Source organism: Myotis daubentonii, chromosome 10 (genome assembly GCF_963259705.1).
Source record: "Myotis daubentonii chromosome 10, mMyoDau2.1, whole genome shotgun sequence".
Taxonomy (NCBI): domain Eukaryota; kingdom Metazoa; phylum Chordata; class Mammalia; order Chiroptera; family Vespertilionidae; genus Myotis; species Myotis daubentonii.
Window position 1 is genome coordinate 83,977,030 of NC_081849.1, and position 23,333 is coordinate 84,000,362.

A 23,333-nucleotide genomic window follows, 5' to 3' on the forward strand; every position below is an offset into this window, starting at 1 on the left:
TATAACTTATGCTGTCTTACCAGTACATATATATAACTTACCATTCAATCCAGGATACCCCTGGCTGGAGGGGGCACCAATTAGTCAGGGTAAGCAAGGTCAACTGAGACTGTCCCCAACAAACACTTGTGTGTTAAACTGGCCCAACTCACATCTGTGGACTTGATATTTTGAATATCCACACTGCTCACCCTCACCCTAACAACTATTTAAACTCTACCTGGTCCAAAATTACATTCTTTTTCCCTTTTTCCTCTCCAAGCCATTTTTTCCCATTAACTTGTACTTATCCTAGAAGTTTCAACATTTTTTTTCTAAATTATCTATGCAAAAACTTTCTCATGTCTTTTATATGTTCACAAAGAACATTTGATTTGCCGTAATAAAATTCATCACACGGTATTGAATTCTCTTTCTCCTAACTATCTGCCGGCTAATCTTTAATTTCCTTAGGTTCTCAGTCACCATAATGATCCCAGTTCCTCGCACGCTATTCGGCTCAATGCAGGCTCTCAATAATTCCTCAGGCATGCTAGACGAATGTGATACCGACCGCGATTGGGGATACAATTGTCCAGATACTTAAACTCCCTTTAAACTAATTAAATTTCAGTTCCTCTGCTGGGCCTCCTGCAAGCCTCACCCAGGCCAGCCTTTGCGCCATCCGTCCATGGAGCTGCGTCATTCTTACTGTTTCCTTCGCATTTAGCAGCAGCACGCACCAGCGGGGGCGCGTTCACACTGAAGTGCAGTTGAAGGTGTATTTCACATGCCCAGCAAAGCGCGGAGGCAAATGTGGTGAGACTTTTAAAGCGATGCTTTACCCCAGTTTTAGCCCATGAAAGGCGTTTTGCAGTACCTTCCCCGGTGCAGTGATTTTCAACAGGCGGGCCACCCGGGTGTGTAAAACATGCAATGCCTGACTCCTTAGTCCGGGGAGCGGCCACAGCCACACACAGCCACCCGGTGTGGAGGCATCAAAATTACCCTCCTCCAGAAGACCAGATTGGCCAAAGCATACATTGTGGTGTGCCGCGGGATTTTAGTAACCCGTTCACTGTGCCATGAGATGCAAAAGGCTGGAAGGGGCTGCCCTGGCCAGTCCCACGGCACCACCTGGCAAACACCTTTCCTGCCCATCACTCCCCTCTCAGACCGCATGCCTGTCTTCTCGCGCTTCAAATACAGCCTTAAGCCCTCATTTCTGCTTTAGCTGCTGCCTCTGGGGAGCAGCCAGAACAAATCTGTTTAAAAACATCAGCCTCATCAGTCTCTCTTCTGCCTAAAACACCCTGGTTCTTAGGATGAAACTCATCCTCTTGCCATGGCCCTGAGGCCTTGGGCGGCTTCTCAGCTTCTGTGTCTCTACCGCCGTCTCCACTCTCGGCACTGCAGCCGGGAGGGCTTGTCTGCGGGCCTCACCCACATGGGAGTGTTCCCACGGCAGGACCCGCCCTTGCCCTTGTCCCTCTGAAACACACGTTCCCTTCCTGTTTGCACAGAGAGCTCTTTACTTCATGCTAATATTACTTTCAATGAGATGGGCTATTTCACTGTACAAACTGGATAAACAGAGGAGGTGGCGGCAGGGGGATGGCGAAGGCTGTGCTGCCAACAATCTTCCGTGTGGGTTCTGCAGTCAGGCCTGGTGGGTCTGGGGGGGGGGGGGGGCGGAGCACTACTGTGTCGGGGTCCCACGTGGGGTGGGCCAGGGGTCAGCCAGGAGAGCAGATAGGTAGGTGTGAATCCCAGGACGTGGGTGGCAGAGCCCTGATTCTTAGCAACCTAAGGGGCCGGCAGGCTGGGTGTCCCCAAGCCAGTGAGCCCCAGGAGGCAGCTCTGGGCCCCGAGGGAGGACTACCCGAGCCCCGAGCCCCCCTTACACCCCACATCTTCTCTCAGGTGTCCAGCTGGGGCTCGGCGCCTGGCCCTGGAGCTGTGGCCAGAGGGCTGGCGGCGCGCCTGCGGGCCCGGTCCTCCTGGTGGACATTGTAGCTCCAGGGGCAGCGGCTCCGGCTCAGAGGCCCTGGCCTGGGTGAGAAGCAGGGCGCCGCGCCGGTTCCCACCAGGGGTTTGAAGGCGGACGGCCTGGGCTCCAGGTCCCGGGTCTGGATCTTTCTCCCTTGGATCTCAAACCAAGGCGGCTCTTCGAACTTCCTGTTCCCCTTCCTGTTCCCGCTCGGGGGCCGCATCACGGTCTCCTTGGCAACGGGGCCCGGGGGGTCCTCGGTGGGCGGACTGCCTGCAGCGGGGGCTCCCTGCTCTGGGGGCGCACAGGGTCTCCCCTGGCGCTCAGGAGACGCGATCTTGAGGGTCACGAGGCTGGAGAGCCGTCTCGGGTGCTGGACACTCCACAGCCCGCACCCCTCATAACTCCCGGGCCCCACGGTGGTCTCAGGGGGTGACTGGGCACGAAGGTACCTCAGGGCCTCCATGATCTCCCCGGGCTTGGGGGACATCCAGTCCCGCGGCACTTGGGGGAAGGGTCCAGTGCTGACCCTGCGCCCCCTGTGCGCGCCGTCCTGGGCCCGGGTCAGACCAGGAGGCCCCCGGGCAGGGCGTACCTGGGCCCGGGGTGGCGATGCGGGCCGGGGCGAGCTCAGGCAGCTGCCCATGGAGGCGGGCAGCAGAGAGGGGCCTCCAGATGGGGATTCGACTTTCAGACGTTCCCGATGAACCCCGACCGGCCCTAGGTGAAGCCCCGAGGCTCGGTGACCGTTGGCCTCTGGGCGCAATGAGGGCGCGGGGCGTGAGCGCTGGAATCCTCCAACCGCGTTCCCTGCGCGTGAGACATCGGCAGGCGCAGCAGCAGCCTGTGTGCCCCTGGAGGCTCACAGCTCCTCCCCTCCCCTGTTGGCAGCAGGTTTGGGTCTGGAGAGAACTGAGAGGTCTTTTTCTCTCATTTTCTCTCTCTCTCTCTCTCTCTCTCTCTCTCTCTCTCTCTCTCTCTCTATCTCTCTCTCTCTCTCTCTCTCCCTTTTTTGAGATCTCTTTCACATACTATACAAGTGAGCAATCATCTATTCCAGTGTACAGTCTGTGGCTTCCGGCGCTCACAGATGTGGGCCCCGACCGCCATAGTCATCCTGCCAACGCGTTTATCACTCCAAAGGGAAGAAGTCTACAGCCCTCAGCTTCCCATCCGCTCCCCTCCCCCAGCCCCGAACAGCCACTCATCTTGCTCTCTCTAGAGATCTTCCTTTTTCCTATGGGACTTTCATCAACATGGAACCAGGCCGCAGGGGTCCTTGGTGACCAGCCCCTTCCACAGGCAGCCTTCAAGCTGCATCCATAGAGTGGGCACTCATTCCTTTCTGTGGCCCAACGTGGCTCCATGGTATGGGTCTGCCGCATTTTATCTTTTGCCAGGTGATGGACATTCGGGTTATTCCTCCCTAGTTGATTATGAGTGATGCTATTTTAAACATTCGTGTGTGAGATTTTGTGTGGACAAATGTTTTCACTTCTCAGTAGAATCGTTGGTTCATATGGAAACTCTGCTGAACTTTTTGAGGCCCCACCAAACAGTTCTCTGCAGCGTCTGTTCCAATTTACATTTCCATCAGCAATGTAGCCTCTGTTTTTGGACTTGACATTTAGAAGGAGAAAGTATAATAATTCCCACAGTCCCTAAAAATTGCAGATGGGATATTGACAGAAGGCCACTCTTATTAATGTTAAAACAAAAAAAAAAAAAGGAGCATAATTTACTAGTACTTCAATGCTCTTTTTAAAGAAAAACAAATAACTGGTTTTTGTTTCAACAAATGTGATGCCTGTTTTACTCTTCTAGGATGGATGTTAACATTACTTTGTGCAATTTGCCTCTTAAAGAAAGAGTGACAGTAGACATCATTCCTATTTTAGCTGACAATATAAGTTTAAGATCCCATACATTCGTATGTAGATTCTCTTCTCTTTGAACATGAATGTGATTTCTCTCCCCCACTCCCACCCCCATATTAACTACTAATCCATGAGAACAGTGGCGTGGCACATACTTCCCAACTAACATCTGGAAGGCACCTGACGACAAAAACAGTGTTTGATGGAGTCTGTTCTAGGGGGTATTAAAACGCTGTTCTCCAGGAAATTTTCCTTAAAAGCAGTGCAGAGGGACCGCTGGGCTGGCCAGTAGAGGTGCGGAGGGTGGCGGCTGGCAGAGTCAGTACCAACCCAAGAACAAACAAAAGTTACTTTCCCGGTCAGGTGAGTGGTGAGGACATTCAGGAGCTCAGTGAGGAAGCCTTGAAGGCTTCTGAGACAGAGGGGCCACTTGCTGGGGAGGTGGGGGCTGCCAGCCAAGAGGTGCTGGGGGACGAGATCCATAGCCCTTCCCACCTGCTCATCATTTCCATTTCCTCCAGATTCCTTATTGAGCAATGATCCCTCAGTATATGATTTTGAAAACTAAAAGAAATCCCTATGCTATGATTTTCTTCTTAATAGGACATTTGACAATGATGACAATGACTTTTATAGCTCAGAAGCCTCTTAAGATGGCATGATTATCATCATCAGTGTGGACAGTTAATGCAATTGAGTATAGATTTCTTAGAAAGCATTTTTCTTCACAATATTGATAGTTTCCCATGTTCTAGCTGTCATCTGATCCAATGGGGGTCATTTTGGTTTGGGCTTAAGCACTCTTCAAAAGTCCACATTCTACCTGCTGGTGAGCAACAGGCAGCTGAAACTTACCTTGAAATATGCCTTCTTTGGTAAATCAGCATGTGGATTGGTTAAAAGGGATTTTCATAGACAATGAACATGCCTGGTTCTTCTCCTTCTCACACACCAAGGAATAACGGGTTTCTTTTGGTTTCTTGACATTAAAGATGAACATAGACCAGTGGTTCCCAGTTAGAGACAACTTCCCTGCCCCCCACCCTCAGGCACATTAGAGGAAGTCTCTAGTCTGGGCTGGGGAAATAGGTTGGGGATGCTACTTGCATTTAACAGGTGGAGGCCAGGGGTGCTGCTAAACATCTACAGGGTTCAAGAAGCCCTCCCCCCAAAATCAACTGGACCAAAATGTCTACACTGCAGAGACATCTCATTTCCAATATTGCTATCAATATACTTTTTATTTCTTTTACCTCATTTTAAAAGAATGAAAGTCAATATATGAGCTTAATTCTTGTGTCCTTTAAAAATACATCGTGAACCTCCACATCCCTCTGGGATATAGCATTACAAGGATTGTATGGACCGCTGGTTCTCACACGTGAGCATGGGGCCAAAATACCAGGAGGACACGCTAAACACAGATTGCTGGCCAGGTCCCAAGAGTTTGCATTTCTGATATCTCCGCAGGCGAAGGAGTGGTGCCTCCCCTGGGCCACTCTTTGAGCATCACTGCGAGTAGGCTTCTTTGTGTATGACTCTGGTTTTAGGATCTGGGATTTGTTAGGGCTAAGCCAATTTAAATAGATATCAAAGGGAAAGAAGGGCACCGTCAGACATCAAAGTTATAGTGACTACCATTTTCCTCTTTAGGAAAGACACGTGAAATTTTTGGCAGCTTTTCTCAAAATTTAATGCATATTCAAATCATCTGGAAATGTTGAAATTCAGATTTTACTTTAGTAGGTTTGAGTTGTGGCCCCAAAGTCATCATTTCTTACAAATCACGAGCTGTCCAAGGTCTAGCAATCTTGGTCATAACCTGGGTGTTTGTTATAATGCAGAGCCCCACGCACCATCGAATATATCCACTTCTGCATTTCTTTCTTTGTTATATTTTCAAGAGAGAGAAAGAGAGAGGGACACAGAGAGAGAAACATCAATGAGAGAGAAACATGGATCACCTGCCTCCTGCACGCCCTACACAGGGGATGGAGCCCGCAACCCAGGCATGTGCCCTGACTGGGAATCGAACCATGACCTCCTTGTTCATAGGTCAATGTTCAACCACTGAGCTATGCCAGTCGGGCCAGTCGGGCAATGCACTTCTGCATTTCCACACATACATTCTGAAGTTGGGAATGCACGGGTCTAGATGCAGAGTCTCAGTTCTAGCTGCACATTAGAATCACCTGCAGAGCCCCATGCCCTGGTCAGGAGAGGGTCTGTGAGTGTGTAATGTGCATCTTAGAGTCTTCTCAGTGGCTCTAATTGTCACCACGGTTGAGAATGACTGAGCTGGCTGGTCCCTGGCTTGTGAGCATGGCCTCCTATGGACTCTGGCATCTCCTCATTGGCCAGCATTGATTTAGTTGATGGGCCTGACTTTGCAACTGCCCTTCCCCCATTCTTTTCCATGTCCGCCTGGCCAAGACTCTACTGTGTCAGAGTCCCATTTATTCATATAAAGGTCTAACCTTTGATGAAGAAAGGAACATTTGTCTGTTCCCTTATTATAGAATGTGACTAACTCTCAGACATGCAAGTTCATACTTTAAATCTATAGGATCAGAATCTGAAGGCAACACTGAGCACAGTAGCTAGCACACACACTGATAGTAAAAATGAGTATCGAAAGAATAACTCCTGCAGTTTGGAAAGGTTCCGTTTTTACCTTCCATTCGTGTACTTCGCTTCTACAAGGAAATTTTGTTCTACATACTTCTGGAAAGTGTTTTAGAGCATAACTCCATGCCATTGCATTCTTTTTTTTATTGAATTCTATTACACAACCAATAGTTTATTAAATACATATGGAACAGAATGTGCGCTTGCTAATGTCCCATTCAGCTATCATTCAATAATCAAAACTCTCCAGCCATAAAATGAAAATAGAGATGACACTTCATGCTAAGCTATTTCTTCCTCAAAATGAGAGTGTTCAGGGCAAAGATTGTGTCTCTTGAGTGGTGCTGTACACAGCATCTTACCTGCCATAGATGCTCAACACTTGTTCAATGAGAAACTCACCCCGAGGTTCTATGAAGTTAGAATTTTGATCAACTCACTGGAAGTGAGTAAAGAAGACAGAGTGAGAGCTGTGACAGGTTTTGTCTGGAGAGCCAGATTGACAGGCACAGCTGAGTGAACTGAAGCTGGTCATGTCCTTGTCACTCTCCCAATCCGTAATTCCAAGTCTAACAGCTTGCATAGATTCATCAGACAGAAAACAGTAATTACACAGACGTAATAAAGGGGCGATTCCCAGAGAAGATTCTTCAGTATATTGGATGTCACAGTAGGAAATGTATTTTTGTAGCTTTTAGGAAAGATGAGCACCACAGGTATTGGCATTGTGGAGCATGCTCTTTGGCAGTCAGATCTTTTATTAGGATCATTTCAGATAGTCTTGGGTTCAGCTGAAATTGGGAAATCATCCTAAAATGTCTTAAAAGTAATGCAAGTCAAGAATGATGAATCATTATAAAGCATGCATGCTTTTTGTTGACTTGCTATTAATAGGCATTCTCATAAATGACTCACTTGATATGAAATTAAATTAATTAAACAAAACCTTCCCATGGCTTTGCCTTTGATCACATTTAACTATTGTATCAGCAGAGTTATATCTAATGAAAAGACAGTGAAATGTCATAGGTTAGATGATGTCAAAAGATAAAGGATTAATAATCAGTGGCCAATGGTGTTTTGTCATCTTTAGGATAATGATAGACAAAGATAAACCACAGAACAAATATATTCTAAAGTTTATGATTATAATCCATAGAAAACATATAAACTAAATAACTGAATAAATATTTAAGCATTGCTACATTGATTTACTTTTCTGCAAGGTTCCTGAGTGCCAAAATACTGAGTACTAGATTCTGTGTTGGAAAGAATTTGTTTAGCAATCTCAGGTCAATGTAATTTACTAGGAAGTTGATTGATTAAACTTTATTGGCCAAACCAAATTTATTTGGAAAATAAATTCCTTTTAACATGCAAATCTATGTGATCAGTTTTTCTTTAATATCCATTATTGTACCCACCACCTCATAAGCTTGATCTGCAGTTCAATTATTTGAATTATGTTTTCAAGTTACCTTTTTTTACTGTCTCAATGGGAAGGTAAACAGAGAAACATTTTTATAAAATTTGGAAGGTGTCTGATTAAATTAGAAGGTGTCTAAATCCTGATCCAAAATAAAAATGATGAAATCATAGAGATAATCTGAAATTATAATTTCAATAAAACCTATTTGACTATGAATTATTACTCAAAATCATGAATTTGTTTTTTTAATTAAGATAATGGGCTTGAACCAAACTCTTATGTTTTGAATACATTAAAATGAGCTTTACAACATCCATATTTTAATAAAATATATCAAGAAGTATAAATTAATATATTCTAAGCATTAATACTTTGATTAATTATATTTTAAAGTCAAACTTTAAAAATTTTTCTTTTGTCCTAAAAATATTCTGTCAAAAGTCAGATTATTGAACTTTTTTAAAGAAATTTAAGAAATGTTTCAAAATGGGTGTGATGCTGGGTTATGTAGTCTATGAAAATATAGATCTAATTTTCAACATAGAATTATAATAAGGTTGATGATAACCAACATGATAATTTGTAGTGCAGCCTATAACACTCCAATGTCTACAAGGACCAGGAAGATAAATGAGTGAAAAGGGGTATAGGAAAGTAAGCCACATGTATAAAAATGGTTCTCTTTACTCTATCCGCTATGAGACATGACAACACAATTAGAAGAAAAATTGCACCTGACACTTTTGCAGCAGCATCAAGACAAATGGCAGTGCAGATTCCAAATCCGTGGAAAATGATAGCCCTCATCTGCTTCCATCCAATTGTTGATGAGCAAAATGGGCCAAAGCCATAGCTGGCATCTGCATTGCAAGAGGAGCTGAATATGAAGGGTTTTATGTTTAACCTACCAATGTTAAATGATGACCATATTTTACTGTGAGTAGCTTTATCTTTCTCTTTTGTGGTGTTTTTCCCATTGTAAATAGATAGCCTTTTTCTGTAATAGAGTTGATGTATCTTGCCTTTATATTTTGCTCCTTTTCTGTTCCTTTCTACCCCCAAATTTAAAAGGGTATCTTCCTACAGTGTGAGTTTTCGTGCAGAATTGGTGAGAATAGATTGTTATAGGATTCTAATTTCAAAATTGTTTACCCGTGTGAAAAGCCAATTGGAATCTCATTTATTTAATACTCTCTCTTTCCTTTCGCCGGTTCTGGCACCACTGTGTTCTTAAATACATATATCCCTGTGTGTGTTTCTAGATAAGCTATTCTATTTAGTTGTCTTATATTCACCTACCATTACCTTTCTCCCCTAATTGCCCCCACTTTAGACTGGATAGCTGGCTTTTCTCTAACGTGATTCATCATCATCACTCTTCCTCAGCTCTGCCTTGGGTATTTTTGGCCATTTATTCATCAGTAATTGTTGTAACATCATTCTGTTGCAATAAAAAGGTGCCTGGGATATTGACTAAAATTGCAGTTGACTTACAGATGTTACTGCGGATGTGTAGCCTTTCCTTGTGATGTTTTGTTTTGTTTTTTCTAAATGTAACTTCCATTGTGGTCTATCTAATGTTAATCTTTGTTAAAGCCTTTCAACATTTTATTATTTTTTAAATAAAGCCCTTTTACATCGTGTGTTATATTGGTTCCCATGCCCTATAATTTGCTTCTATTATGAATGGTATTATGTAAAGATTTATTTTTAATCGGAGTTTTCTTGTTTATAGGATCACTGTTGATTTTTGTATTAGGATGCTGTATTCAGCAACATAGATACATTTCTGAGTTCTAATCGCTTGCCTGTAAAATCTGTTTCCTATACACACATTCAAACCACCTCAAATAACAAAAAATGCTTCTATGTCTATTTAATCTACATGCTACAGGTTTCTCTTTCCTTATTGATGTCTTCATCATATGTGTTTTCTATTTCATTGTGGGATATATTTTCTATTTAGGGTTGTCAGACTTATGGAGAGAGAAAAGAAAATAGGACATGCCGTTTGATTGGAACCCAGATAAATAATTTTTGAGAGCATGCTCCGTATAATTTCTCCATTGCTGCTGTTAAGATATGTTTTGTAACTGAGAATGTTGTCCCCCATGGCCAGTGCTGCATGTGACCTTGAGGAGAATGTGTGTCCTGCTACTGTCAAGTGGAATGTTCCCTGGGTGTCCATCACGTCCAGCTGAGTGACGGTGCTGTGCATTGCAGCTGTGTTCTGACTGAGGGTCTGCCTGCAGGGCTGTCAGTCCTGGTGGAGAGTGAAATCTCCAGCTATCACAGGGGCTTGACTATTTCTTCTCCCAGTTCTACGTGCTTTTCTCCGTGGATTTTGTGGAGGCCCCTGCACTTTGCAGAGTTTTAGTCTTCTTGGAGAATTAACCTACTTATTTTTATTTAATGTTCCTCTTTATTTCCGATAATTTTTGTTACTCTATAATTTGCTTGGCCTGAAATTAACACAGCTAGCACAGCTTTTTTAAAAAGTAGTGTTTGTAATGTATATCTCTTCCTATTTCTCCACTTTCGTGCTATCTGTGACTTTATGTTTCACTCTCTAATGGAAGTCGTTTTAATTGCCATTTTTGCAGGACTGTATTATGGTTTTTGGCTTCATCCTATCCTCAGTAAGGCATCAACTTTCCTCTAGGATACAGGTAACTTCGTTTCATCAAAAATCAATTTGTTCTTTTAACGTGGGAGCATCTTCCCCACAACCCTGACTTCCTGATGTGAAGCAAAACCAAGAAGAATCATTTGTTTATGTGCAGTGGAGGCCTCGAATTCTGAGGCTTATTGTTTGTGGCTAAAAATTCCACGTTATGAACTGTTGCTCCTATCCTTATCGTGTAATTTGGGGGCGGGCAGCTTGGTGATTTGTTTCTTAATTTAACGGAGTTCGATATACCACCACCTGCTGCCAAAAAACCTGTGCAAAGGCATTACCATTTGTACATGGAGTCCTCGGAGACAAGAGGAAAAAGCTGTTCGCTAAAGTATGTAGCAAAGAGAGGAAACATCACATTTAAAATCCAGTTACATAACCTCACCTTTCTTGTGTATGGATTCAGTAGCACAGAAGTAAACCAACGATTTTTATTAAATTACCAAAGTCATCAATTCATGTCAAATGTAACCATAATTGTTTGGCAACACTTGATCACTTTTCCCCCCAAATGTAAAATGGCTACAATGACTATTTAATAACCAACCAGAGCTTGATATTCTTAACTTAATGCTGCCACGACAGCATGGTATAACTAAGAGGTTATAAGTTCACGGGTTTGACTGTGCGGGTGGGACTTCAAAGCTACTCTGTATTGCAAAACTAACAACGTAAGACCCTTTTGCGTGTGCCTTCCATGTGTTTGTTTTCTTGCCCTGTAATTCTCAAAACTGGAAACTGAAAGCCTGCCCAATGCATGGGTTTGTACCTCTACACTGACGTGTCGCCCTGTTTTTGAAAAGTTGACCTTGAGGAGATGTCACAGAGGTGACAGTGCGGGAGGGGCAGGCTGCAGGGTCGACGGGACCCTGCCCTCGGGCAGGAGGGATCGCAGCTGCACCGTAGCTCGCACCAGTGAGTGTCACTGTAGAGGAACTGACTCACTGAGCAGCCTGTGAACAGTGGCAACAGGACTCCTGCCTACTCACGTGCCTTCAAACGTCTCACCTCGAACGGCCCCGAGAGGTTCTTTCCTTCCTTCCACACAACTGCCTTGCTCCTTCTCCCCTAGTCTACAAAGCACTCATTGCAAAACCACATGAATTCCTTATTGGTATCATGGTTCCTGTTGTCGATGCACTTTCTGGCTCATCTTTCACCATTTCTTTAAATATCCAAGGGGTAGAAATGGTCATGAGAGGTTAGCTTTGTCCCCATGACCTTGATCTAAAGGTTGGAGGGGAAAATGGGTACAGAATATGCCTGCTGTCCATACGTAGTCTTTAAGGCTTATCATCTTTGATATAGGGCTCACTTCTCGTTATCTCCTTAAGAAAACCTAGGAAATAAAACTTAGGTCTCAGAAGCAGCCAATTACATTCCAGAATGGGCATTAATAGCCCATATTTTCTCTGTTCATATCCACTTTCAAAAGAAATGTCCAGATTATAATATTCATCTACCTTGAAATCAGAAGTGATAAATAAGATGAAAAAATATCAATACTATTTATAATTTTCCCCAAACAAAAATTGTAATTTTTTTTATTTTAGTGCCTGATGCTAGGAAAATTGAAAGAGATTATTTAAATTTCTGGCCAAGGAAGACATTCAAAATATTCCATCGGTCACCCTCTGTCAATGCCCCAAATGGAATCTCTTCTATTGCTTACAATAAAGTTTCTTAACAATTTTCAATGAATTTAGTTAATATTTATCAACTGCCTATTATTTCCAACCCAGAAATCTCCAACCATATTCTTGACTTAACTAATATGGTTCTCCCTTTTAACCCCTTGACATGGGTTACATACCATTGGTCATCTCTCTTTTAGTTCTAATTGCTGCCTTTATATAATTATTTTTCTTTTATTCAAATAGCCTTATACATTTGCAGGCAGCTATACAATCATTTTTGTTTTGCTGCCAGCATCCCTGAACATGAATCTTAAAAATTTATTTTTGCTTCTTAAAAATCTTTTTCTCTTTAACATTTGTAAAGATTAGTTGAGTTTGCTAACAAATCTATCTATCTATATAAAAGCCTAAGTGACCTTTACGACCGACCGACCAGTCAACCAGTTGCTATGATGCACACTGACCACCAGGGGCAGACACTCAATGCAGGAGCTTCCCCTTGGTGGTCAGTGTGCTCCCACAGCCAACCTCCCATGGTGGACGAACCTCTCATGGTCCCTCCCTCGCTCCCCAATTGCCCCCCCGCCCCCGCCAGCTTGCCAACTCCAATAGGGACTGAGCAAGATGGCCCTGATCGGCCCTGATTGCTGGCCAGGCCAAAGGACCACACCCATACACGAATTCGTGCACTGGGCCTCTAGTATACATATATAATTTTAGAATATCAACATTGATAAGAAATAATTGTTTTATAATTATGATGATAAAATTGTGCCAGGAGTATATCTCACTGAGAAATGTATTACACAGAACCAAAGTACTTGATACAAAATAGCTTGCATTATAGTTACAAGCTTTCTGTGACAAATATTGGCTTTTTCACTCAAAGAATATTTAAGTTTACAATGTAATACCTTTCACACGGTGAAAGGTTAAATGTAACAGAGTCGCTTAAATATCAGGGGAGGCATCACAAAATCAACACCCAAAAAGTTCTGATTATTTGATTTAGTTTAAACAATGCAAAACGTGCTACTTTTTAACTTTCAATTATTTGAAAGAATTCACAGTTTTCTAAAGAAATAGCTAATGGCTTTAACATTATAAAACTGAGATGATTGTATTTGCACACTATTCCTGCAGACACGAGAAAAGAGGAACACTAGAAAAGGAATGCTGCAGAAATACAAAGTAATAACATTTTATTATTAACCAAATGCCAACATCATAAATCATGGAAAATATAATAATCTCACAGCCAATTACAGTGTTTTTGTAGACAAATATATTTTGTTATTCTAAGCTATAGCAATTAATAATTATTAATGAGTCTAATATTAATGGGAAATATTTCCCATCTAAAAAATGAAAAGTAGTACATTATTCTAAATAGTAAAATATATAAGTAATGCATTAACATCTGATTATATCAAGTGAATTATTCTGATTGCCCATGTAATGAACTGATATTTCTACTTAAATTACATTATTAAGACATTTAAAAATAACAAGCTCGCAGAATACTAAATTATCATTAATATTGCAATGCATTTTAACGCATTATTAGTGACAGGAAGGTCTCATTACTTCCATTTAAAATAGTTGAATTTTCAAATGACTTATTGAAAAAGTAATACCCAAGTTAAACTTGAAATATTAGGAAATTCATCTTGAACTTGAGATCGAACAGGAACAGTGAACACAGACACAGTACAAGTATCGCCAGCCTCCGAAGTCTGTTTTCTGTTAGTTTGTTTTTTAACGCGGCCAATTAGAGGCCTGGCCGTGCAATCGCCTGTGCTGACATTTCACCTGGCAGTGCATTCGCCCTCGACAGGAGCCACAAACAATAATGATGTCAGCGAACTCATCCAGCGAGAGACAATCTTTGCCTTTGCTGTTGACTCCCCAAGATCACATTTATGTTTGTACAGCGTGAGGCAAGAGGTCACAGAGAGTCAGAGTCCGCAGAGCACAATTCTGGGAGGAAATATGAAGCATTGTGTTCGCCAGTGTTATGGTGTTCTTACAACTCTGATCAAAGCCTGGAGAGCCAGAGAAATGTGGGGAAACAGTGTGTGCTAGGCAATTAGCCTGATTTTCCAGAGATAATGTATTCCCTCCAGGAGACACGTGGCTGCTCAGGTGCGCCTGAGACCCGCCAGTCTTCCGTGCACACGGCTGGTCACGGGATACAAATTAGATACACGTTTTAAATATTTTAAAATCTATCAAATGCTTTTTCTCCTCTACTCATGCAACCCCTGCTTTGACTTTTAGAATTTCTCATACCTGTGTCTTGATATTTCAGAACGAAAAATAGTGGATATATCAAGTTTTGGGAAAATATGTCATCTAGCACAAAACCTGGTCATGGTCAAACACAGCTTGGTTGTCAAACAAGGAGAGAAAATACCAACCAGTCAGGATTCTAAAGCAAAGCCAGGGTGGCCTTGCATTTTGTAGAGACTTTACTCATATGACCTCTGCCCACTTCTCCAGCCTCAACCACTCTCATCTCATACTCTCCGTTCTCCGGGCCCCCAAATCGCTGCATTTCCTCTAGTCCTTGGCTGCACCCGAGAGGACGGGGTTTTACTGAGGGCATCTCATTGCCGAGCGCAGTGCACCCTGTAACCTGGCTGAGTCTGTGATAGCTGTGCTATCAGCCTCGGTGGACATGAGCTTCACTGTGACATTGTCTCCACCCCTGTCTTCTCTCCAGCTAGTGTGGAGTGTCCGACCTGGGCTACATTCAGGAAGCCAGGAAAATACATCTGTCTCTGGATCCTGGGCGTGGCGAACACAGAGCCACCAGACCCTTCTTGCTAGCAGAGCGGGATTCCCTGGGCATGCACGGAGTCCAGGCCTGTGCCCATGCCCAGTGTGCAGAAAGGTCAGGATGGCGGCATCACGATGTTCTGTGGGCATGGACCTGCATCTGGAAGGGATCCACAAGCAAACAATGGAAGGACATGCTCCTGATGGATGATGTCCACTGCTTAGAGGGAATGCATTCACAATGCTCCAGGCATGGTCAATGAGCAACACCGTGATCCTTACCTGACAGAGGGTCTCACTGAGCATCAAGGCAGAGAGGGTGTAAGCAACAGGGTTAGAGAACAAAGTCCTCTCACTTCACAGCCCAGCATTGACCCTGCTTCTTCTCACAGGTTACCATGGTCAAAAACATTGGGATCGTATCTCATCCAAATCCATTCAACGAGGTCTCCCTGTCATTTCTTTGTCCTAAGGGGTGACATACTTGAAAGAACCCTTCTTTTTGTTTGGTTAAATGGCTATTTTTTATCGCCTGATGGAGCTGCCTCTTTTGTTTGTTTCACTTGCTCTATGAAAGTTCATACTAAGGTTGAAGACCAGTGAAGGTTGATTTTATTTTTCTCAGATGTTGGCTTCTACTAATAACAGAAGAATGTTAGAAGTGAACTATTTTTGCCTACTTCCCCTTCTTATTCTCTACTCCCAGTGCAGTCAAGACGATGGACTCATTAAAACAGATATAATTAGATAAATCATCTACATATATAAAAGGCTAAGTGACCGACCAACTGATTGACCGTCCAACCGACCGACTGACCAGTACATCTGACTCACACCGGCAATTTAAAAATAGACATTGACTCATGTATGTGCGATACATATAAAGCTCTCACTGGCGCCAATCGCACGTGACCCACTGGCCGGTGCATATGACATGCACTGGCAATTTAAAAATATTTTCTATTTTAATTTTATAATCCTATATTATATATATATTACTTTGACATGTAATTTTTTGCAGTAACGTAATTACTGAATGAATCTTTCTTCTAATAGTTTCTTTTCAATGTGCACGAATCCGTGCACCGGGCCACTAGTCTTCAATTATCTGCCAGTGCTCAGTGTCCGAGGGAAACCCAAACGAAGCTGGCGTTAACGCAGAACTACGTTACAAGAAGCTGTCAGCCGATGTATTTTTACCAGAATATTGCATTTCTCTTCCTGTCTCCTGTCCTTGGTTTCTTAATTAGATTTATGTTGGATGACACAGACTAATACCCAGGAGTAAGCCTGACAAGTCCATCGTTATATCCAGAGTTTATTAAGGGAACCGCCATACTGGGCTCATCTTCGGCAGGGTTGGCATATCTTCCCTGCCAGGTGGAAGGGGCTGATGGGCTCTAAGGACAGGGAATTGTGGGTAGGGATACAGGGGCATGACCTGCCCCAGGTAAGGGGAGAAACACCTGCTCCAGGAACCAGCACAAGCCAGCATGCTATCCATCTCTGAGGGGTTTATTGGAAGCGAGCTCTGCTCCGGCCAGGATCTAGCTTCTAGCATGAGGCTCTGGCAGTGGCTTGGCAGCAGCCAGGACATAGGATAATAATCTCTCCTCCATACTTATGGTGCCCGACAATAACTCTCCTCGCACAAATGGAGTTACAGAGAGCCGTACTTGCTCCCTATTGCTACTGTGACAAATTACGTCTAGTAGCTTAAAGCATCACCACTGTATTCTCTCACAGCTTTCTGGATGTCAGGAGTCTGAACGGAGTCCCACTGTGTGAAAATCAAGGTACCGGCAGGGCTGCGTTTCTTATAGGGGAGACTCTTCGTCTTCCCTTTTCCAGCTGCTGGAGGCTGCCTGCGCTCCTTGGCTTGCTGCCTCCTTCCATCTTTGAGGCCAGCAAGGACGGGGAACCTTTCTCTTGCTGCTCTCCCTCCAGTCCAGACTCTTCTGCCTCCGTCTCCCCGTTTAAGGATCCTTGTGATTTCAACCGGCCTGCGGGGAAAAGCCAGCATAATCTTAGCTAAGGTCGGCTGATTAGGTAAAGGGCAACCTTAACCCCCATCTGCCGGTAACAGAACCTGCTCGCTGTCCCTGGGACATCTTTGAAGAGCACGGTTTAACCCATCACAGCAGCCTTGACTGATTTTTGTTTTCCAGGAGGATTTGGTTCATTCTTCTCTTATTTTTGAAATCTGTTCTATTACCACTTTTTAAAAGACATATCCCCTCATTCTGTTTCAGCTCAACTGCTGAATCTCAGAGCACGGGCACCTGAATTCGGGGAAGTGCCCCTGTTTTCCCTTATAAATCCCCTCAAGGCAATGTAGCCTCTGGACATTGACGTAGCCAGGGATTCTGAGATTGTAGGCAAGAAAAATAAAATAAGCTTCACAGGGCACCAGTTCTCAGCTCATTCTCCTTACAGTTTTCAGATAAACGCCTGAGGTCGGAAAGACGAAAGGTAAAGCTTCTGCTGAATTTATCTTGTCGCATTTAAATTGCAAAATAAGACTAATGAGGACAGATTGACCCTGAGGGCATCCCAGAACATGCTCTGTTCCCAAGAACCTTCCAGCCTGGGGAGCGGAGCAACAGCTCTCCCTGGAAAAGGCGCCAAGTCCAGGGCCCGCGGGCGTATCCGAGGCAGCCCTGGGAGAACACCGGTTACTTAAGTTGTTAAATGCTTATTGCTGAACAGAAGCTCATTGTTCCACTCACGACTTTTGCTCACTTGTGATAGGAAACTCCCCATTCATAGAAACAGTTTTCACAGATTTCGAGGAGAAGCCGAGCTCCCCCACTGTGCCCAGTACAAGTTGGACCCAGGTAGGTGTCTGGTTCTATTTTGTCCGCAAGTGCATTTTGTGTTAATGTGACTCCTGCACAGGCTTCACACCTCAGCTCTAAGACCACCCTCCATCTGAGACTTCCGATTAAGAAAGTCCTTAAGCGTTTTATGTGCTTCCTTTAAAAATTCGCTCAGAGGATTTAGAATTCTGTTACTTCCCTGCAGACTAACCTCCACCCTCCTTGACATTGTTGAGAACAGAAGACATCACCCATCTGGCTTTCTGCTCCCCAAAGAGTCACGCAGTGGCCATCACAGGGTAAGTGCAAAAATACCCATGGATTGATATGCAAGTCCTGCGTTTGGGAATAGACTTCCATATATTTTAATTTTAAAAAATCTCTGCTTTTTCTATTCTCCATACCTCTGATCCCTGAAAATATCAAATTTACCTCTAAGGCTGTTGTGTCATGATGTTGACATTAATAATACCAATGAACACATTTTATAAATAATTAATGTGCAAAGCTTCTTACTAAGATTAATATACAACTATTTTTGAATTTGTCCTAGGAACATATTAAAAAAGAAATAGACAATTACACTCTCATGGTGTTCTCTATAATAATAAAAGGATAATATGCTAATTAGACTGGACGTCCTTCAGGATGAAGCGGGGCCAGTGGGAGCCTGGGTTCTGGGTGCCAGAGGGAAGCCGGTGCTGACAGCTGGGGGAAGGAAGGCCTGCTCTTGCATGAATTTCGTGCACCGGGCTTCTAGTTATGTTATAGTAGCCTTGGTTCTTAAAGTTGAGTAGACTTTCCATGTTAAGTACTTTTCAAACAGGACAGGTCCTCACCATTTTATTGGAGGAAAGAGAAATACATGGAACAAAGGATTCAAGACCCTAACAACCCCTTGTTTCTAGTTGCTAGTAGCATTAAAATGAGTCTGAAAACAAATAAGCTCTTTTTCTTACAATTGCTCTAACCACTTAGTTCAAAAGGCTTTCTGGTCTAATCTCCACACTCATCGCACATCATTCAAATTCTGACTGGGTGCTCATCTTCCTAACACTCAGGTCTCATCACTGATCAGAACAATGAAACTAAGCTTTCATCCCCATAAAAACACAACGTAACCACAGTCCTGCGGTGCAGAATGAAGGCTGTTCTAAATTACAACGAGGCACAAATAAAAAGAAGGAAGCAAAACATTCGCTGCGGCTTGCTGACTGTAAAAGCTTATGTCAAACGCTGCCATTATCAATCACAGCAACCATCCTGCAGGATCAAAGGGCAGCTCTCAGGACCAGCAAGTACCGGAGTGGAGTGCCTTTCCCACCCAGTCAAAGGACACTGAGCCGCGTGATGTTAGAACTGAAAGGAAGTTCAAGTTACCAAGACTATCACCTAACTGTGGCTTATAAGAAACTCAACTCCGAAACTCTTCCACCTCTTGACTCCTTCAGCTGGGCCCTGCCTGGCCATAATAAACATACTTCACTACCCTTCCCATTTGTCATCTATGGCTACACAACAGTATTACAAGTTAGTGGCTTAAAAACAAGAATCACTTATCTCATAGACTTTCTCTTGCAGCGGTTCTCAACCTGTGAGTCGTGTCCCCTTTGGCGGTCGAATGACCCTTTCCCAGGGGTCGCCTGAGGCCATCCTGCATATCAGATATTTACATTATGATTCATAACAGTGGCAACATTACAGTTATGAAGTAGCAACGAAAATAATTTTATGGTTGGGTCACAACATGAGGAACTGTATTTAAAGGGCCAGAAGGTTGGGAACCACTGTCTTAGAGCAACTTACTTGGGTGGTTCTTATGAGACAGCCGTCAGGATGCCCGCCAGGGATGAAGCCATCTGCAGGCTTCCTGGGTGGGACTCGGCTTCCCAGGAGGCCTGTCTATGTGGTTGAAAGTAGGTGTTGGCTTGAGAAGAATGCATTGCTTCTTCACCACATGGACCTCTGCATAGGGCTCGTGATACAATATCTGGCTTCACTGGGAGTGAGTGAGTGACTCAAGGGCAAGGTGGAAACCACAGTTTCTTAGTCCGTAGCCTCAGACATCACATATAATAATATTCATAAATTTTATTGGTGACAGAGATCAACCCTATTCCTTGTGGGAAGGGACTACATCATGTCAAGAATACCAACAGGCGAGAATCAGTAGGGTGTTGTGAATCTGGCAACCACAATTCTAATCCTCTTTCCTGCTGTTTTGTGGACTTTCCTGTCTTACCTGATTTCTCCTAGTCATCACGTCCATTGAAACCTTCTCAAAGGATGGAAAATCTCCCCACCTCCAATTTTAGTCCATACTCCAAAATTCTATTAGTTGCAAAGCTGATTAATGGATTGAAGTCCTTTCTGTTCTCCATCTCCTACTAAATAATTCCTCCTCTGTGCTCTTTTAAAAAGAACAATGCTATCCTAGTTCTTATCATCAACTAACAGATCATCAGCCAACATGTCAGTACTCCCATCATTCATAAATTCCCCGTCATCTGTAATGCAATCTTTTGCTCCATTGTCAACTCATTTTAAGTATTATTTTTATAGTTAGGTTTATAATCTTGTTAGCTCATTCTTTCCCCAAGTATTCCATCTACAACCATTCTTTAATATGATGAGCCCCTCGAACAACTGAGTCTTTTACTTTTTCCTCTCCAATCTCCCTTTTTCTGACTTAGATACTATGATCTGTTATATCTCTAAATTCTTACTAGCATCTCAATTTCTCTTGCTGTATTTTGTGTGTGTGTGTGTGTGTGTGTGTGTGTGTGTGTGAGTGAGTGTGAGTGTGTGTGTGTGAGAGTGTGTGTGTGAGTGAGTGTGAGTGTGTGCATGCGTGTGTGTGTGTGAGTGTGAGTGTGAGGGTGTGTATGTGTGAGTGTGTGTGAGTGTGTGTGTCTCTGTGTGTGTCTGTGTGTGTGTATGTGTGAGTGTGTGTGTATGTGTGAGTGTGTGTGTGTGTGAGTGTGTGTGTGAGTGTGAGTGTGTCTGTGTGTGTCTGTGTGTGTGTCTGTGTGTGTGTATGTGTGAGTGTGTGTGTGTGTGAGTGTGTGTGTGAGTGTGAGTGTGTCTGTGTGTGTCTGTGTGTGTGTCTGTGTGTGTGTATGTGTGAGTGTGTGTGAGTGTGTGTGTGAGTGTGTGTGTGTGGCATCCATCTGTTAAATCCACAGACCTGAATGATTTCTTCTGTTTGCACTGTTCTGAACACCAGAAAAACAACAAAAAAACTTAAAAATACTCAAGGGACAGATGGAAAATACTGCAAATTAATTGAAAGAAAAACATGCAAACAAAAAAACCCCAGGACTTTCAAAATTTCTGAATAATTCCAGTATGTCCCTCTAATTGATTTCCCCATTTATCCTAGCAATGGCTTCTTTTTAAAAATATGCTATATTATTTTAGGGTGCTTTCAGGTTTACAAAAAAACATTGTGCAGAAAATACAGGGGCTTTCTATGTATTCCATCCCCTTCCTTTTCCCTCATACAATTTCTCCTATTATTAATATATTTTATTGGTGAGGATCATTTGCTACAATTGATGGACCAATATTAATACATTGCTATCAACTAAAATGCATTGTTTACATTGTGGGAAGGTACTACATACAGTTGTATGGGTTTTGGCAAATCACAATAATAGTCTCATACAAAGTAGTTTCACGGTCCTAAAACTTCTCTGTGTTTCACCTATTCAGCCCTTTCCCCGCCCCCGGGCCCCAGGCAACCCTCGATCTTTTCAGCATCTTTAGCGGCATCTTTTCCTGGAGTCATATCGTCGGAATTATCTAGTATGTAACCTTTCCACACTGTCTTCTTTCACTTAGGAAAGTGCATTAACATCACTCCATGTCATTTTGTCGCTTGATAGCTCATTTCTTTTTAATCACTGAATAATATTTCACTGTATAGCTGCACTCGAGTTTATCAATCTTTCTACTGAAGGGCATTCTGTTTGCTTCTCGTCTTGGCAATGTGGAGAGGAGAATGCCCCCGGGCAGGGTTCCGAGGAGGCAGGGTGTGAAAAGAAACTGAGGCAGAGAGACATCCCAGGGAGCCCAGGCAGGAAGGAACCATGGTGACTGCCAGAGTTCAGCCTGGGCTCCTGTCCACGCGGACCAGTTCCTCTCCACGCGGACCAGTTCCTCCCCATCTGCCCACCTCGCTCAGCACAGACCCGCCTGCACGCAGGCAGCGGCTCTCCCAGGGACAAGCCCAGTGATGGCGAACCTTGTGAGCTCGGCGTGTCAGCGTTTTGAAAAACCCTAACTTAACTCTGGTGCCGTGTCACATATAGAAATTTTTTTTATCTTTGCCACCATAGTAAAACAAAGACTTATATTTTTGATATTTATTTTATCTATTTAAATGCCATTTAACAAAAAACGTCAACCAAAAAAATGAGTTTGCGTGTCGCCTCTGACACGTGTGTCATAGCTTCGCCATCACTGGCCTAGCCTCTCTCTGCCTCCTCCTGGGCCTTCTCTGGCTGGATGGCCAGTACATGTTTGCCTTCATGTTGCAAAACCCTGGCCAAGTTTTCAGAAAGAGAGCGGAATTCAGCTGGTCTCCCGGGCAGTGTTCAGGGCCAAGGCTACATGGCCAGCTTCTCCTGGCTTCGAACAGAGCAAAGGAGCCACGGCGCGACCCTTCTCAGCCGGCGCCTCCGCCTTCCGGGCTGGCCACCGGGGTCGCAGTGCAGGCCGTTCGACTTCGCACAACTAACTTGAAAATGACAAGATCCATTGTTCAAAATCCATGAAGTGTAAGCGAATCGGTTGCTGTAGTTTTAAAGAAGTAAAACATCTGAGAACCAGATTTTATTGCTTAAACATATGGTGTTTTCCTAATGGAAAAAAAAAAAATATATATATATATACACATACATATATATATAAAATACACACTATATATATATATATATATATATATATATATATATATATATATCCCATGTTCAAAGGCTGTTAAATTTCATTGTTTACCCACATCTTCAGAAAAAAATCACTTCTACTATCGTGGTAAACAACCTGCTTCCTTATTTATAATGGTCTGGCCCTCTAGCAACTTCAGCACAAAATTATAGCTAATTTGCCTACAAACGTTATGTGGTCATAATAATCTGGCCACTCAGTGTGTGTGTGTGTGTGTATGTGTGTGTGTGTGTGTGTATATATATATATCCAAATAAAATAACACAAAAGTTATGTATTTAAGATTAGAAAAAAAATAGAAACTCAATATTTTGAAATCAAGTGAAACTAGAGACTTGTACTGTTTAAATAATGAAAGAGAGTCATAGATTTTACATATAAAAAAGTACAAGTTGGCAGACAGTAGGGACGCAGATCTGTGTCTCGAGAGAGAGCTGCTGCCTCACTGTGAGACAGGCCAGAAGAGCTGCGCCTTGCATGTCAGCCTTCTCCAGGGCTCACTGATGGAAACAGCTGTCACTGCGGCGGCGCCACTGGTGTTCCCTGGTGACAGTGGCTCTGAACAG

At 43.4% G+C, this 23,333-nt stretch overlaps 1 protein-coding gene across 1 annotated transcript; it reads right to left on the reverse strand.

Annotated features, from left to right (window-relative positions):
* Window positions 1-1,898: 1,898 nt before the first annotated feature.
* On the reverse strand, window positions 1,899-2,615 carry POM121L12 (POM121 transmembrane nucleoporin like 12). The gene has a single exon (XM_059711288.1). It carries the CDS (start codon window positions 2,613-2,615, stop codon window positions 1,899-1,901), a length of 717 nt encoding a protein of 238 aa, XP_059567271.1.
* Window positions 2,616-23,333: the final 20,718 nt, after the last annotated feature.